The 14,426-nt window shown below is 43.0% G+C and overlaps 1 protein-coding gene across 1 annotated transcript; it reads left to right on the forward strand.

Annotated features, from left to right (window-relative positions):
- Positions 1-2,790: 2,790 nt before the first annotated feature.
- nt5e (5'-nucleotidase, ecto (CD73)) lies at positions 2,791-13,173 on the forward strand. Its single transcript, XM_023810149.2, has 9 exons — positions 2,791-3,221; positions 6,097-6,319; positions 6,753-6,941; positions 7,446-7,643; positions 8,008-8,162; positions 8,595-8,703; positions 8,783-8,932; positions 9,047-9,247; positions 10,480-13,173. Exons 1-9 carry the CDS (start codon positions 2,889-2,891, stop codon positions 10,662-10,664), a joined length of 1,743 nt encoding a protein of 580 aa, XP_023665917.1. The 5' UTR covers positions 2,791-2,888; the 3' UTR covers positions 10,665-13,173.
- The last annotated feature ends 1,253 nt before the right edge of the window (positions 13,174-14,426 follow it).

Consider the following 14,426-nt stretch of genomic DNA (forward strand, 5'->3'; position numbering starts at 1 on the left):
CTTTTACAGATTTTCCTCGGGTATTATATCATTGCATATGCCGTTTTTATCGATAAAAGTCAGTTTTATGGAAAAACAATGATCACAAGAAATTTCGCTTTTGACGAACATTTGTTTTGTTGCTAAGACTATGTACATCAAGTGGGTGGAAACATAGTTATTCATACTGCTTATCGGTTCCTTATCCTTATTGTTTGGCAAGAAAAAAGGCATTTCATTATAAACAAATACAGCATTGCTTTATTAATGCATTACCACAACATAATTTCTTCTGCAACTGCTCAGTGACAAAAGTGTACTATTAAAAAAATAAACATTTCTGCCAGTTTGAAGGAACTTCACAGCCTCAGTCTGACAATCTACATAAAGTTAACATTTTAAAAATGTATTATAGGTTGGGCTGGGCGGTGTATTGATAAAATATCATGTTATGATTGTGAACATTCATACTGTCATCAATTTGAATATCATATCGCGATATAGCCCAAACACCTCTCTTTCTTGCGTAATCAACAGTTATAATTAATGCACTATTTTTACACAAATCCCACCAGGGTATGAGTCTCTTGTCATACCATGCTCCATAACTATTAGTAAAACATTTTGGTCATCATAATCAGAAAAACTCAAAACCACCTGTCATATTGTACTGTTTTCTACATATGAATTTTAGAATATTGTGATTATCGATATTGTGAAAATCTCTGAAAAAATTGTGATATCATTTTTAGGGAATATTTCCCAGCCCTAATTGTAGGCTACAGTATTAATCATAGCAAACAATTTACTTTCAGGTAATAAAAATTTAAGCCTAGTTGCAGAAATGTATACCTGCTGCCACTGGAGATCCACATCTGGGCCGTCACCAGGCCTGCTATGGCCCGTATCTGGAGATCCACATCTGGGCCGTCACCAGGCCTGCTATGGCCCGTATCTGGAGATCCACATCTGGGCCGTCATCAGGCCTGCTATGGCCCGTATCTGGAGATCCACATCTGGGCCGTCACCAGGCCTGCTATGGCCCGTATCTGGATATCCACATCTGGGCCGTCAGCAGGCCTGTTATGGCCCGTATCTGAAGAACCAGATACGAATTTTACTATGTGGGTAGCTGTTCAGAAATGCATCCCAGCGTAGTCCATCTCTGCACATCACTGCTGACTGGGACTCAACACCTTGCTGAGCAGCAAAATATGTCAGTCTGAAATAAACAGACGAAAGGGTGCAGAGAAGTATGTGCCTGATTACAAGATGTACTGGTTTATGTTGGGATTGGGGGATACGCACCTGTAGCTTAATACCTGAGAAATTGTATTTTGTGCTGTAGCATATGGGTTTGATTACTACTTGTAGGTTGTCACTTATTAAAATAGTACTGAGTTGAGATGTTGTAAGAGAATTTGTGGTGAGGATAGTATGCAGAAGAAGAACATAAACATGAAGCTCTTACCGTTATAAACACTAATATGCATTCACAATATGACTTTATACCAGCAGCTAGATCTGGCTGGAATACAATCTAGCTATTTTCTCATTTTTATGTTGATTATGACATGAAAAGAGGAGATTTAGGATACTTCAAACTTCATTCTTTTCATTTTGCATGTCACTGGATGACATTGAACTGTAGATCCTTGATCTTGATATTTCTGATCAAGCTCTTGGGCAATTGATAAAGATTCCTCTTATGTTGCAGTTTATCCTGGTATGGTAAAGATTTGCCACTGGAGTTTGTATGCGTGATTAAGTTGGCTAAATTTGCAAACTTCGGGGTATTTTACTTTTACCTTAATTGTAAGAACTGTACTGACTTGTATGTTAGATGATGTGCTGGGATTAAGTTGGGAATGCCATTCATCTCCAGAGGGATTGTGAGGGTGAGAAGAACATGGATATTAGAGTTTCTCCTCTCTGCGCAGGGTGCTGGGGGTTAAGGGTCTTGCTCCAGGGCCCACAGACATGTGACTATCGTGCCGAGGTCGGGCTTAAACCAGCACCCTTCTGATCACAGGCATGGGGGTTTAACCCACTCCGCCACACGCTTACAGGACACACAGCCAGTGCTGTTTTCAGTGGGTGTTAGTCTTACACATACTGTATAACCAGTGACCCAACAAAAACAGTTTAAAGAGTTATTTAGCATGTATATTATTACAGTGTCACTGTCAATCAAGTATGACTAAAAGAGGTAGCAGTTTGGCAATACACTGTGCAGACTTATAATAAAAGTGCGACTCCTTTTAGTTATACTTGATTGATTCTGTTCTTGCGCTCCAGCATTCTGACAATTGTGCTATAATAATAGGATGAAGCTCGTTCTTTTTTTTACCATATGTGTCACTGTCGAAACATCCTCGTGTGGCGTCTGGTTCCATCAGCATGTATGCAGAATGTTATGCTTGTGTACCAGTGTAGCTTATAAACTTGCGTGCATTCTCGTTACTTGACTACACCACGTGTGCTGTATTTCACTTCGGCTTGTTTTGCACTGTATGTTTTGGCGCTTTCACCGCCTGAGATGGGAAAATGAATACGCCCATTCAAAATCAAAATTTTCAATGAGACTCTTTGTTTTTCCGTCGTCTCTGTTTTTCCGTTGTTTCTCAGATATATGTGCGCAAAGCTTCACGGAAAAGGGGATCCTTTTAGTATATGGAAGCTACTGTACCCACAAACGAATCGCCAAATCTAAACTTAAAGCATCAAGTATGTTACTTTCCAGTTGTGATTTTTCTTTTTTTGGCAGAACAGCCCTCCTCTCAGTGACGACAAAGTACAGACAGTATAAAAATGACAACGGGCGGGGTCGCTGGGGCTGCTGTCCGGGCTGAAGCCGCTTATATCGCTTTGCTGGGAGTCACTGCAGACATACTGTATGGGGGCTGAAAATGGGACGCAAAGCTGCCGCTGCGATTTTAATTCGGCTCTTGCTCTGCCCTGGTTATTTTGATCTCCTCGCGGGCCTGGAGCTCACCCTGCTGCACACCAACGATGTTCACGCACGAATAGAGGAGACTAATACGGACTCCGCCAGATGCACCAAAGGGAACTGTTACGCCGGGGTGGCCAGGAGGTTTACTAAAATAAAAGAGATAAGGAGTCAGGAGAAGAACGTGCTGCTCCTGGATGCAGGAGATCAGTTTCAGGGCACCATGTGGTTCAACTACTACAAGGGTGCCGAAGCTGCACATTTCCTGAACAGACTTGGATATAACGCCATGGTAAGAACATCTCCGTTATAAAATAACGCATTTTTGTTCTCCTCGTTCATGATAATAATGATTCTTTTAATATTACCACTACTAGTAGTTATTATGTAATGTAATGTTTCTATGTTACCTTTTCCGGACTAATGCGTTTGCTTATTCGATGGAGATTCCGCTATAGTTAGTCATATGCTGCGTACTTTCAAAATGATACGTCCCTAACATCCAAGGCAGTGTTTGCGTTTATTTTTTCGAGTTGCCCCCCCTAAAGTGTTCTTTAGCCCCCAAATAAATGTACACTGATTAGTTTTAAATAATGTGTTCTCATTCATTTTCATTAAAATCAGACCCGTCTATTAAAGATGTTCATAAATCCGAAGTGACATTACTGCATGAAATATACTTACAGGATATTTCCCAGATCAAAATGTAATGTGACATAGGCAGATGAAAGTGTTTTTCTGTACTTTATGGCTTTATCTATAACGTCCTCTAGTAATCTTCTGAATTAAGTGTAAACGTTTAAAGGAAGCCGGGCACTTCGGGGAAAGAGCTGTGCCCCCCCCCCCCCCGGCAGAACATATTTGTGACAATGTCTCGATTGTAAAAATTAGTAGCCTATCTGTTTTTAAATAATTCATATTCATTGTAGGTATTTAATATAGGGGGGATGTCGATTCATTCACAAATCGCGTTTCTTCGCCTTGGCGATTTTATTTCTTTTTATTGCCACGACAGTTAAGATCGATGGATGTAATCGGCATCAGTGCCGATATCTGGGCATGTCGCTCCCATTTGTCACCATGATCTATATGCGAGTCTGACGCCGCGCCGTCAGTTTGGCCGGATTGAAGTAAAGGCGCGCGCGGCATGTTCGTGTTACTGGTTTCGGTCGCGTGGGTTTCGCGCGACACCAGCCCGGGCCAGACGACCACTAGCGCGTGAGGTCACGGGCAAAAGGGAGCTGCACGCGACGAGCGGATGAGGTATGAGTTTGAGGAAGTGCTATTAATATTTTGTAGAGCATCCAGCTATATTTTATACAAGAACAGACATTTTTCAGTTCACATTTTCTAGTTGTCCTTTAATATGTAATTTTTATACGTTTTACAGTAGCGTACTTGCTGTACAGGTGGTTCTGTTGGCACATTTTTAATTCTGATCCCTTAATTGCTAACATGATGGAACTGCTGTAGGTTCCCGAGTACACGTCTATTTGTTGAGTAGGCCTAGAGCTCCATAAAGACCAACTAATGTAAGAATATACTGCATTTAGTTTAAAATGTAGTTCTAAAATGCTCTGAAGGAACCATGTTAAAACCAACAAACATTTTTATGCAAGATTAACTTTTCTTCAGAAAAAAGTAAAAAATTGCAATTTCCCACTTTCAAAATTGCCATATATAGCTATTGAATCGGCAAACAAACATTGAATATTGAATAACTCGATGTTTTTGGACTCAGTGTCTCCGAGTGTCCATCTGTATGTTTTTATGGGCGGTTTTACACTGCGAAGTGAGGCGGCATAACAGCGGTACGAGCTCTAATGCATGAGCACCGGAGGGGGAAACGCGCATGTGCTAAACCAGGGGTAGCCAATCTTATCCGCAAAGGGCCGGTGTGTATGCAGGTTTTTGGGATAAAAAAAAGTTGTACAAACCCAGGTGTGAGGACTCTTCAGCCAATCAGTCCTCTAATGAGTAATCTAATTAGGGAGTTGCAGCGAAAACCCGCACACACACAGCGGCCCTTTGCGGATAAGATTGGCTACCCCTGCGCTAAACCATCCTGGTGTCTATTCATGCTTATTAAATTACCATCAATACGGAGATCTTTCTAAACATCTTTGTCATTGGAGCTGCTCAATACACTCATTATTAAAGCCATAAAGTCGTATGCCTGCTACCTTAGAATCTCCATTAAATGTATTTTTGAAAATATTTAGGTTAAAATCTGGTCTTATTCTATATCGATTGATGGTGCCAGTGTGTGTTCGTGCCGGTTTGACTTGGGACCGGTGTCGTTGTCGTAAACTAAAACTGAAATGAAAACGGATACTACATGAAAGAAAATAATTCGTGAACTGAAATAAAAACGAAAACCATATTTACTTGAATCTGCAAAAAGTACCGCCACGTCACCAACATTTTGTTTACCTTGTTCAATCACAGTATCTCTTTGCATGTTGTGTCTGCTGAGCTGCTTCTTCCTTCTTCGCGACTTCAGTGCTTATCGCTTGTGTCGCAGGTGACGTGCTCTGCGAACTTAAAAAAAAAAGCGGATACGGCAATTTTACACAGATTACTAACTTTGGGGAATCACAATACGCATATACTGCCGAAAAGCCCGCGTACATTATCTACAGCCCTGCAGTGGCATACAGTTTTCTGTCAAAATAAAACTTGGTCAAGTTGATCTTCTGGAGAAGAATTAATCGTTTAGATTAATCCGCCAATCGATAGATTAATCTACAGAAAAAAAGTCGTTAGTTGCAGCCCTACGCTAACACCTGCTACTCCTGGGACTTGCTGAGGGTTTGCAAGCTTGCAGTTACAAAACCCTTGAATTTACAATTTCAGTTAGTGGTGGCTTCTCTGGAGAAGGCTGCCATGATTCACACTGAGTTAGTCACATTTTCCCAAGGGGTCTTTAAAAAGCACTCATCTGCATTAATGGTTTGTGAATAACACACAAAGGCTGAAGTTTGTAAAAAAAAAATATAATCATTTTAAATCAGGTTTTAGTCAATCAAGTCTTTTGTCATGGCTTGATTGAATTGTGAAATATAATTGGCCCTTCCAAAATTTATGAGGTAGGATTTGGTAAAGTCACACTTTGTAATCAAATAAACTATGTCTGAATTTTTAAAAACAATTTGCTTTAATTCCAGGCCCTGGGGAACCATGAGTTTGACAATGGAGTTGAGGGACTAATTGCACCATTTCTACAGAACGTGAACTGTACTATCCTCAGTGCAAATATCAAGCCAGATGCGAGTCTGGCTTCAGGCATAAGTGGCTACTACTCTGCTTATAAAATATTTGTCATGGAGTCAGAGAAGGTGGCTGTTGTGGGTTACACAACTAAGGAGACGCCAGCTTTATCTCAACCCGGTAACTGTACCGAGAAGCTTCATTTCTGCTTTTCCTTCTCTTTAACACTGGCTGCATGACAGATGCTAGAAATCATAAATTTGGCTCATGACTTTTATTTTGGTATGTTACATTTCGGGGGCTTTTATATTAGAGGAATGCAAAATAGTGACCTGAGACTCTGAATGTGACAAGCGGATTGTTTCTCTGCTTCTGTTTCTGGTTTTAAGCATGTGAAGTTGTGTTTTATGAAGTCACCACAGTGTTAGTTTTTCGGGTGGGGGGATGTTGGCACAAAATCTGTCTCCAGAAAATATGTACGCATACACAGACAACAGATTATTGATTTAATATTGCCAGTCACAAGGGTATATCAAAAGCATAAATTTGTGGTGTACACAGGCATACTTGTACTTATATGCGCGTATTATTTTCTTATCTCCTGCCCGGACAGGCCCCCACTTAAAATTCGAGGATGAGGTTACAGCCCTCCAGATTCAGGTGGACAAACTCAGGACAATGGGCATTAACAAAATCATTGCACTGGGACACTCTGGCTTCATGGTGGACAAAGAAATAGCTAAGAAAGTGCGGGGTGTCGATGTGGTTATTGGAGGACACACAAACACCTTCCTCTACACAGGTATGTGACATCTGCCGATCCCTCGGAAATATCCACGCCGATGACTGCTTTTTAAATGCTGTCATACTCCTGTGTGTCTTTGTCTTGCGTAATATGTCGTTCATCTTTGAGACACATTTTTTCTTATTGTATCATGAAAATCCCAGATCCGTGATAAAACCATTACTGTGTATCTGAGGATTAGCGCGGCGTGACCGTGTAAACATGGCGTGTTTGCCGCCAGCCGTGGTCTTTCCAGCGTCTGCTCCAGGGATTTTTGCGTGCTGCGGTGTCTGGAGTTTACGGCCGGCAGCAGTCGCGTTTCTGAAAATGTCTTTTTAACTGAAGCGAATAGCTAGAGCCAGAGAAGCTGCAGTCATGATGATGCACAAGGTCAGACACAGGCAGCTACATCCCCTTCTTGGCAAACTGAGTCAACATTTTACTGTAATCCAATGGTACATTTTACTTGCAGTTCTTATTGACTTATCTGGCGTTTATGAAGGCACTTGTTTCTTATTGAAGGAACGCCCCCATCCAGAGAAGTCCCAGAGGGCACGTACCCGTTCCTGGTGAGGTCGCACGACGGTCGCGACGTCCCTGTCGTACAGGCCTATGCCTTTGGAAAGTACCTGGGATACCTCAAGGTGACCTTCGACAAGAACGGCGACGTAACCGGGGCTACGGGGAACCCAATACTGCTCAACAGCAGCATCCCGCAGGGTACCTAAAGACTCTCAATAGATTTTTTGTGCTTGTTTTTTTTTCATGAACTTTTCCATAAGTTCTCTGTAATATGCACCTGAAACAGCTAGGCATGCCATTGTCCGATGCGAATACTATTGCTTTTGGAAAAGCATTTGTTTTGAATGACAATAGTGGTTACTCAGACGGTTGACGGATATATGAAGTTTCCTTTAGGCTATTTCACTTGTTTTTGATAGCAAAAAGCCATTGTTTTTACGGGAGGCTCATATTTGAGTGCGATCTCATTCTTACAGGCATTGCCGTACGAGGTCAGGATGAAGGCACCACTGAGTAATTAAAGATGCTTATCCTGTCTGTCTGATTGATCTTTTACCTTTAGATCCTGGCATCCGTGCAGAAGTGGAGGACTGGAAGAGGAAGCTTTCTAATTTTTCCGCAGAATTTATTGGGACAACCCTAGTATATCTCAACGGAACCTTTGAAGAATGCCGATTCCGGGAGTGCAATCTGGGAAACTTAATTTGTGATGCCATGGTAAGTGCGTGGGCTTTGGATGTGTCTGCAGTCTTTGAATCGCTTTTAGGCAACATTAATAGCATTAGTAAATGGCACAGAATGGCATACAGTAAATGGGAGTGATTTCAGAGTAATGTTCAGAGTATATTAGAGCGTGTTGATCTCCAGGGCACGGCAGAGAAAGTCTCCGCCAAGACACCCTCAGACGTAGGATGTCAATGTTTAATCCTCTATTCAAGGCAACATAAACTATGTGTGACTAATGTCTTTCTTAGTGTAGGGTGTCACCCCCTTGTCTGGATGCCATTTTTAATTTTTAGCGTTTTTCATACAGAATTAAATACGAATAACCTGAAGCAGTAAACAGGAAAAGCAGTCTTCTGTCTTTTTTTTTTTTTTGTGTTGATCTTTTTTATATGTTGAAAATGGTGCCTGCTCTGTTACTCGAAGGTTCATCACAACATTAAGTATGCAGATGAGGTCCAGTGGAACCACATCGGCTCCTGCATCCTAAACGGTGGCAGCATCCGGGCCTCGATCGACGAGCGCAGTCGAAACGGTGAGTCACCATTTGGGGGCAGCGCCGGCAGCCCAGTGCAAATAGTGGATTTTAATGGCTGACTTGTTCTGCTCATCAGGCTCCATCACCATGGAGGACCTCATATCGGTGATGCCCTTCGGAGGCACGTTTGACATGGTCCAGGTAAAAGGGTCAACGCTGATGACTGCCTTCGAGCATGCTGTCCACCGCTACGGAGGAAACACGGGCGAGTTCCTCCAGGTCTCGGGTACGAACGTGGCTGTTTATATGCGCCTGAAGGGCGTTAATGCAAAATGACGTGTCAGACAATCATGCAAAATCACGCAAAATCACGCAACCTCTCCTTCCTCGTGCCTGACAGGGATTCAGGTGGAGTACGACATGTCGAGACCTCCAGGCAGTCGTGTGACGTCGACTCGGCTCCTCTGTACCCAGTGCCGAGTGCCCCAGTACGAGCCTCTTGACCCGAAGCGGGTCTACAAGCTGCTTATGCCATCCTACATGGTGGATGGAGGGGACGGCTACTCTATGATTAAGAATGAGAAACTTAAACATGACAGTGGTAAGTTCCTGAAAAGCCAACGGAGCCAGTGGTGAGTGACCACACACCATTCACTCACACACCATACACTCACACACCAATCATTCACACACCATTCTCACACGTTAATCACTCACACACCTCTCACTCACACGCCATACACTCACACACCATTCTCACACGTCAATCACTCACACACCTCTCACTCACACACCATACACTCACACACCAATCATTCACACACCATTCTCACACGTCAATCACTCACACACCTCTCACTCACACACCATACACTCACACACCAATCATTCACACACCATTCTCACACGTCAATCACTCACACACCTCTCACTCACACACCATACACTCACACACCAATCATTCACACACCATTCTCACACGTTAATCACTCACACACCTCTCACTCACACACCTCTCACTCACACGCCATACACTCACACACCTCTCACTCACACACCTCTCACTCACACACCATTCTCACACACACCATTCACTCACTTATGCACAATTTGGTAACTCCAGTCAGCATCCGCATGTTTTTGGGCTGTGGGAGGAATCCAGAGTACCTGGATTTTTTCCAGAGGAACGGATGAATGTAAATATTTATAGACCAGCACACTTTGAGTGATGAAGTAGGTGGAGGTGGTTTGTCGTGCTACTCCACAGATGCTGTTATTTTGCTTCAACTGTGTAGTGAACCCACAAGACGTGACATCACAGTATCGGTCTGGGCTGGGTGGAGGGGGAGGGGACAGTGAATCAGCCTGGCAAGACACACTATCAACATCGCAAAATAAAACATAGGCAAGAACAGCACTTGGAGAAATTAAATTCGAATAAATAGTATCCTTGAAAATCAGTAGTGCACCTTTAGTAAGTTCCAGGTTTACAACATCATGTTTACAACAAGAGGCTTGGGTGGACAGCTTTCTTGGAGAAAGATGGATTGAAAACATTCATGAGTATTATCATGGTTCGCACAGTCATGCAGTTTAATTTGTTTTGGTACTCTGCTTTGCCTAAGTGTTAGGTAGGGTTCAGCTCCAGTCCTGGATGAACAGCAGTAAACCCTTAATTACTTTTCTGAAGTACCGATTAAGGGCAATTAAGGCAGGAAGGAAACCAGCACTTACCTCAGCTTTTTTTTGTGAATGGAAAGAAATGTAGACGTACAAACATTGTGAGCTCAAGAAGAGTAAAAGAGGAACCTGAGAGGTATGCTTTTCTTTCAGGGGATCTAGACATCTCTGTGGTCTCCAGGTATATCCAGGAAAGGAAGAAGGTTCATCCAGCTGTGGAAGGCCGCATAAAGATCTCCAACTGGCCCAGGGCGGGGGCGGCTGCGAGGGACCTACCACTGCTCACTCTGGCCTTGGCTTTGGCCACTAGCCTGTGTAGTGTCCCGTCCATCGCCTGACCACGGTGTCTGCACTGCTGAAGATCACAGCCAAGAGGCAGTCGGAGCATGTGACCTCAGATTCGGCCCACATGTGGCCTAGACTAGTACCTACAAACGCTAGAACCTGATGAAGACCTTTTCATATTAGGAAATAGAGCTGTTCTCGGGTTCTTTAGTGCTGTCAGAGTTTAGAACAATGAATGGATACAAAAAGTGACCTCCTGTCTCAATGCAAATTCCATGGAGGCTACTGCTCTGATGTCAGTCACACGAAGTCCCCTCTGGCCCAGAGCTCACTGTTGCCTTCCTGTGTTTTTATACTTAAATTTGAAAGATGTTTGAAATGGCGATTAGAGCCAAGAGGACCAAATAGGACCTGGATGAATTAATCTTTTAGAAGAAAACTTGACAAAGATGATGTGGAGTCGACTGCCCTGTGAGGATAGACAGATGTACCACACATTAATGCTGAAATTCACCAGCAGTGTCCCTAAGAAATAAACAAGACATTTGTTGGTCCCCATAACATAAAATGTACCAAGTACATCCATATAGCAAATAGTCATTCATAATGGTAGGTTATCGATTCAAATCAGTTCCTCACAAGAGTTAAATTGAATTTTAACTAAATAATTTTAATGCATCACCAGTGCTTCAAGTTTTCCATCCATCCATCACCATAACCACTTAATCCCAACTGGGGTCACCAGAGCCTATTTCAGGAACAGGCAGAAACCGACCATGGGCAGCCGCCAGCACACCTCGGGGCACACTCACGCACACACACACACTCACGCACACACACACACTCACGCACACACACACTCACGCACACACACACTCACGCACACACACATTCACACACACACTCACGCACACACACACACTCACGCACACACACACACTCACGCACACACACTCACACACACACTCACGCACACACTCACGCACACACACACTCACGCACACACACATTCACGCACACACTCACGCACACACACGCTCATGCACACACACGCTCACGCACACACACACTCACGCACACACACACACAAGGCCAACTTAGAGTCGCCAAGTAACCTATCGTGCAGACTTTTCGCCTGTGGGAGGAAACCAGAGCCTCTGACAGAAACCCACATAAACACGGGGAGAGCATGCACACACCACACAGAAACACGCCACACAGAAACACGCCACACAGAAACACGCCACACAGAAACACGCCACACAGAAACACGCCACACAGAAACACGCCACACAGAAAGGTCCTACAGCCCGACCTGGGGATCGAACCCAAGACCTTGCTGGGAGGCAGCAGTGCTACCACCATGCCACCCAGGTTCAAGTTTTGTTATTTTAAATGTTAAATAGCTGACTTGACGTGAGCAGAAAGGCTTGTCTTTGCAAATCATCACTGTTGCTCGTTGCCCACAATTTACTTAGACCAGTGTGTGCCCCTAATGACAGAACATTAGAAGCATTTTTAGTCAGTTGCCAGCCTGCAAAGAAAATGTGAAAATATCCTAGTGGTCCTAAGATCAAGATCTTTCAAGAGAAATATATAGTCTGCCAAAATAAAGCGAAATATAAACTAAGGCTGGGCAATTCAACCATAATTTTGGCTTGTTACAATTATCAAACCGAGTCTTTGTGTTATAAATCCAGAGCACCCCTTTCCAGATCCATTTTATTTGTTTCTCAGTGGAATTATATTTATAAAGGAAATCCACTGTTAAAAAAGTTATTTTTTTTAAACTTCAGTAAATGCAATGAGTATTAAATATTATGATTTTTTACCATAGTCGAGCAGCCCTTATATAAACAAAAGATAGTCATCCTTTGGAATTTCTATTTTAGTATTGTTTTTTATCGCCAAGTGCTTTTACATAGAAGGAATTTACTTTGGGTGGGTCACGCAAAACAATCAAAGACAATCAGGACAATATAATAAATTATACATAGAAAATTAATATAGTGCGTAGTGCAGAGAACATGCATGGTGCGTGTGGCTGGATGGACGGACGGGAGGGGGGGGGGACATGGGGGGGACACCCATCCTGCAAAAGAGGGGCAGTGTTTTGTAGATGTCAGTACCATAAGAAAACAGCGTTCTTCCTTCTGTAGTTACTGTTTATGATTCCAGAAATTAAAAATGATGTAAAGGTCATCGTATTTCTTTCGTATTTTCCTGGGACACAGAGTAAAACTCTCCTGAGAGGTATGAAATAATTTGAGTGAAAAAATGTGGTAGAAGTTACTTTATGTATCCAAATCAGAAAAACAAATTGTTACAGTTTAAAGTGCTTCATGTAATTTTCTATAAATGTTGTCAGTATACAAAGTAGGTGAAGCTGGTCTGTATCGCCTATTGCAACATTCATCTGAATTGATATTAAAATGCCTGAAAAGGACACCTTTTACATTTCACCAATTTCTATGCAAAATCAGCTGAATAATATATTCAATGCAGCAGAAATCTTATCCGAACCCTTTGACACCTGTACTTTTAAAATAAATGATATCTTTATTCATTTGTGACAGTCTCATGCAAAGAGTGTGCCTTCGAGGTACATATGTGGTGTTTATAAAAACAGCCCTGAGAGAAAAGGGTGGATTGCCCTCCCCTGGAGGGGGTTGGGCTACTGCAAACAAGCATAGGAGTCTAAGTATCTTTGGGTCTTGTTCACGAGAGAGGGAGGAAGGGGGCAGGAGATTAACTGACGGATGAGTGCAGCATCAGCAGTAATGTGGATACTGTACCATTATTTTGTGGTGAAGAGAGAGCTGAGCTGGAAGGTAATGCTACTGATTTACCAGTCAATGTACGTTCCCACCCTCACCTGTGATCATGAGCTTTGGGTAGTGACCAAAAGAATGCGATCACGGATATAGGTGGAAGAGATTAATTTTCTCCGCAGGGTGTCTCGGCTCAGCCTTAGGGATAGGGTGAGGAGCTCAGACATTCAGAAGGGGCTCAAAGCAGAGCCACTACTCCTTCACATCGAAAGGAGCCAGCTGAGGTGGTTCGGACATCTATCTAGGATGCCTCCTGGACGGCTCCCTGGAGAGGCGTTTTGGGCTTGTCCAACCGGGAGAAGACGCCCGGGGCAGACCCAGGATATCTCTCAGCTGGCCTGGGAACGAGGAGCTGGAGGAGGTGGCTGGCGAGAGGGAGGTCTGGGCATCCCTGCTTAGACTGCTGCCCCTGCGACCCGACCCTGGATAAGCAGCAGAGAATGGGATGGAATGGAAGCCAGGAAGGAGTCAACTCCACTTCCCAACCAATCACTAAGGGTCGCAGTCCATCAGCCAATGGACATAATCTGACAACATGACCCTGCAACACCTCCCCCAATCGGCTTTCACAATGCAAGCTTTATTCTCCTTCCCAGACTTGTTGATGTGCCATTGAGTTAAAAAAAAAAAGCAGGACATCATAAATTCTGATCTGATGACATATTGTCAAGGTCTTTAAAAGGTCTTTAAAAGCATGCAATTCATTTTTAAAAAGGACATTTTTTGAATGCTTTCCATTCAGTTTTCCACAATTGGAATTTGCCTATTACATTTTATACCGTGGCAATGTAAAGGTTGTTGATTCATTCTCTTTGACCGCACTTGTAGCGCCAGCCATCTTTAATCTTAACTAATCTTACTCAAAATTCCAGACATAGAACACTATTGATGGCAAATGCTTAATCATCAGGAACGAAGTAGTTCTACTAATAGTTTTCATACTCTGGAGCACTGAGGGTTACGGTGCTGTGCTTGTGTCTGGAC

Source organism: Paramormyrops kingsleyae, chromosome 19 (genome assembly GCF_048594095.1).
Source record: "Paramormyrops kingsleyae isolate MSU_618 chromosome 19, PKINGS_0.4, whole genome shotgun sequence".
Lineage (NCBI taxonomy): Eukaryota > Metazoa > Chordata > Actinopteri > Osteoglossiformes > Mormyridae > Paramormyrops > Paramormyrops kingsleyae.

Coding starts and splice junctions, on each gene's coding strand:
- nt5e (XM_023810149.2), top strand. CDS start 2,889: ATGGGACGCAAAGCTGCCGCTGCGATTTTAATTCGGCTCTTGCTCTGC. Junction 6,320..6,752: donor GCCAGCTTTATCTCAACCCG/GTAACTGTACCG, acceptor CTGCCCGGACAG/GCCCCCACTTAAAATTCGAG. Junction 8,163..8,594: donor ACTTAATTTGTGATGCCATG/GTAAGTGCGTGG, acceptor TGTTACTCGAAG/GTTCATCACAACATTAAGTA.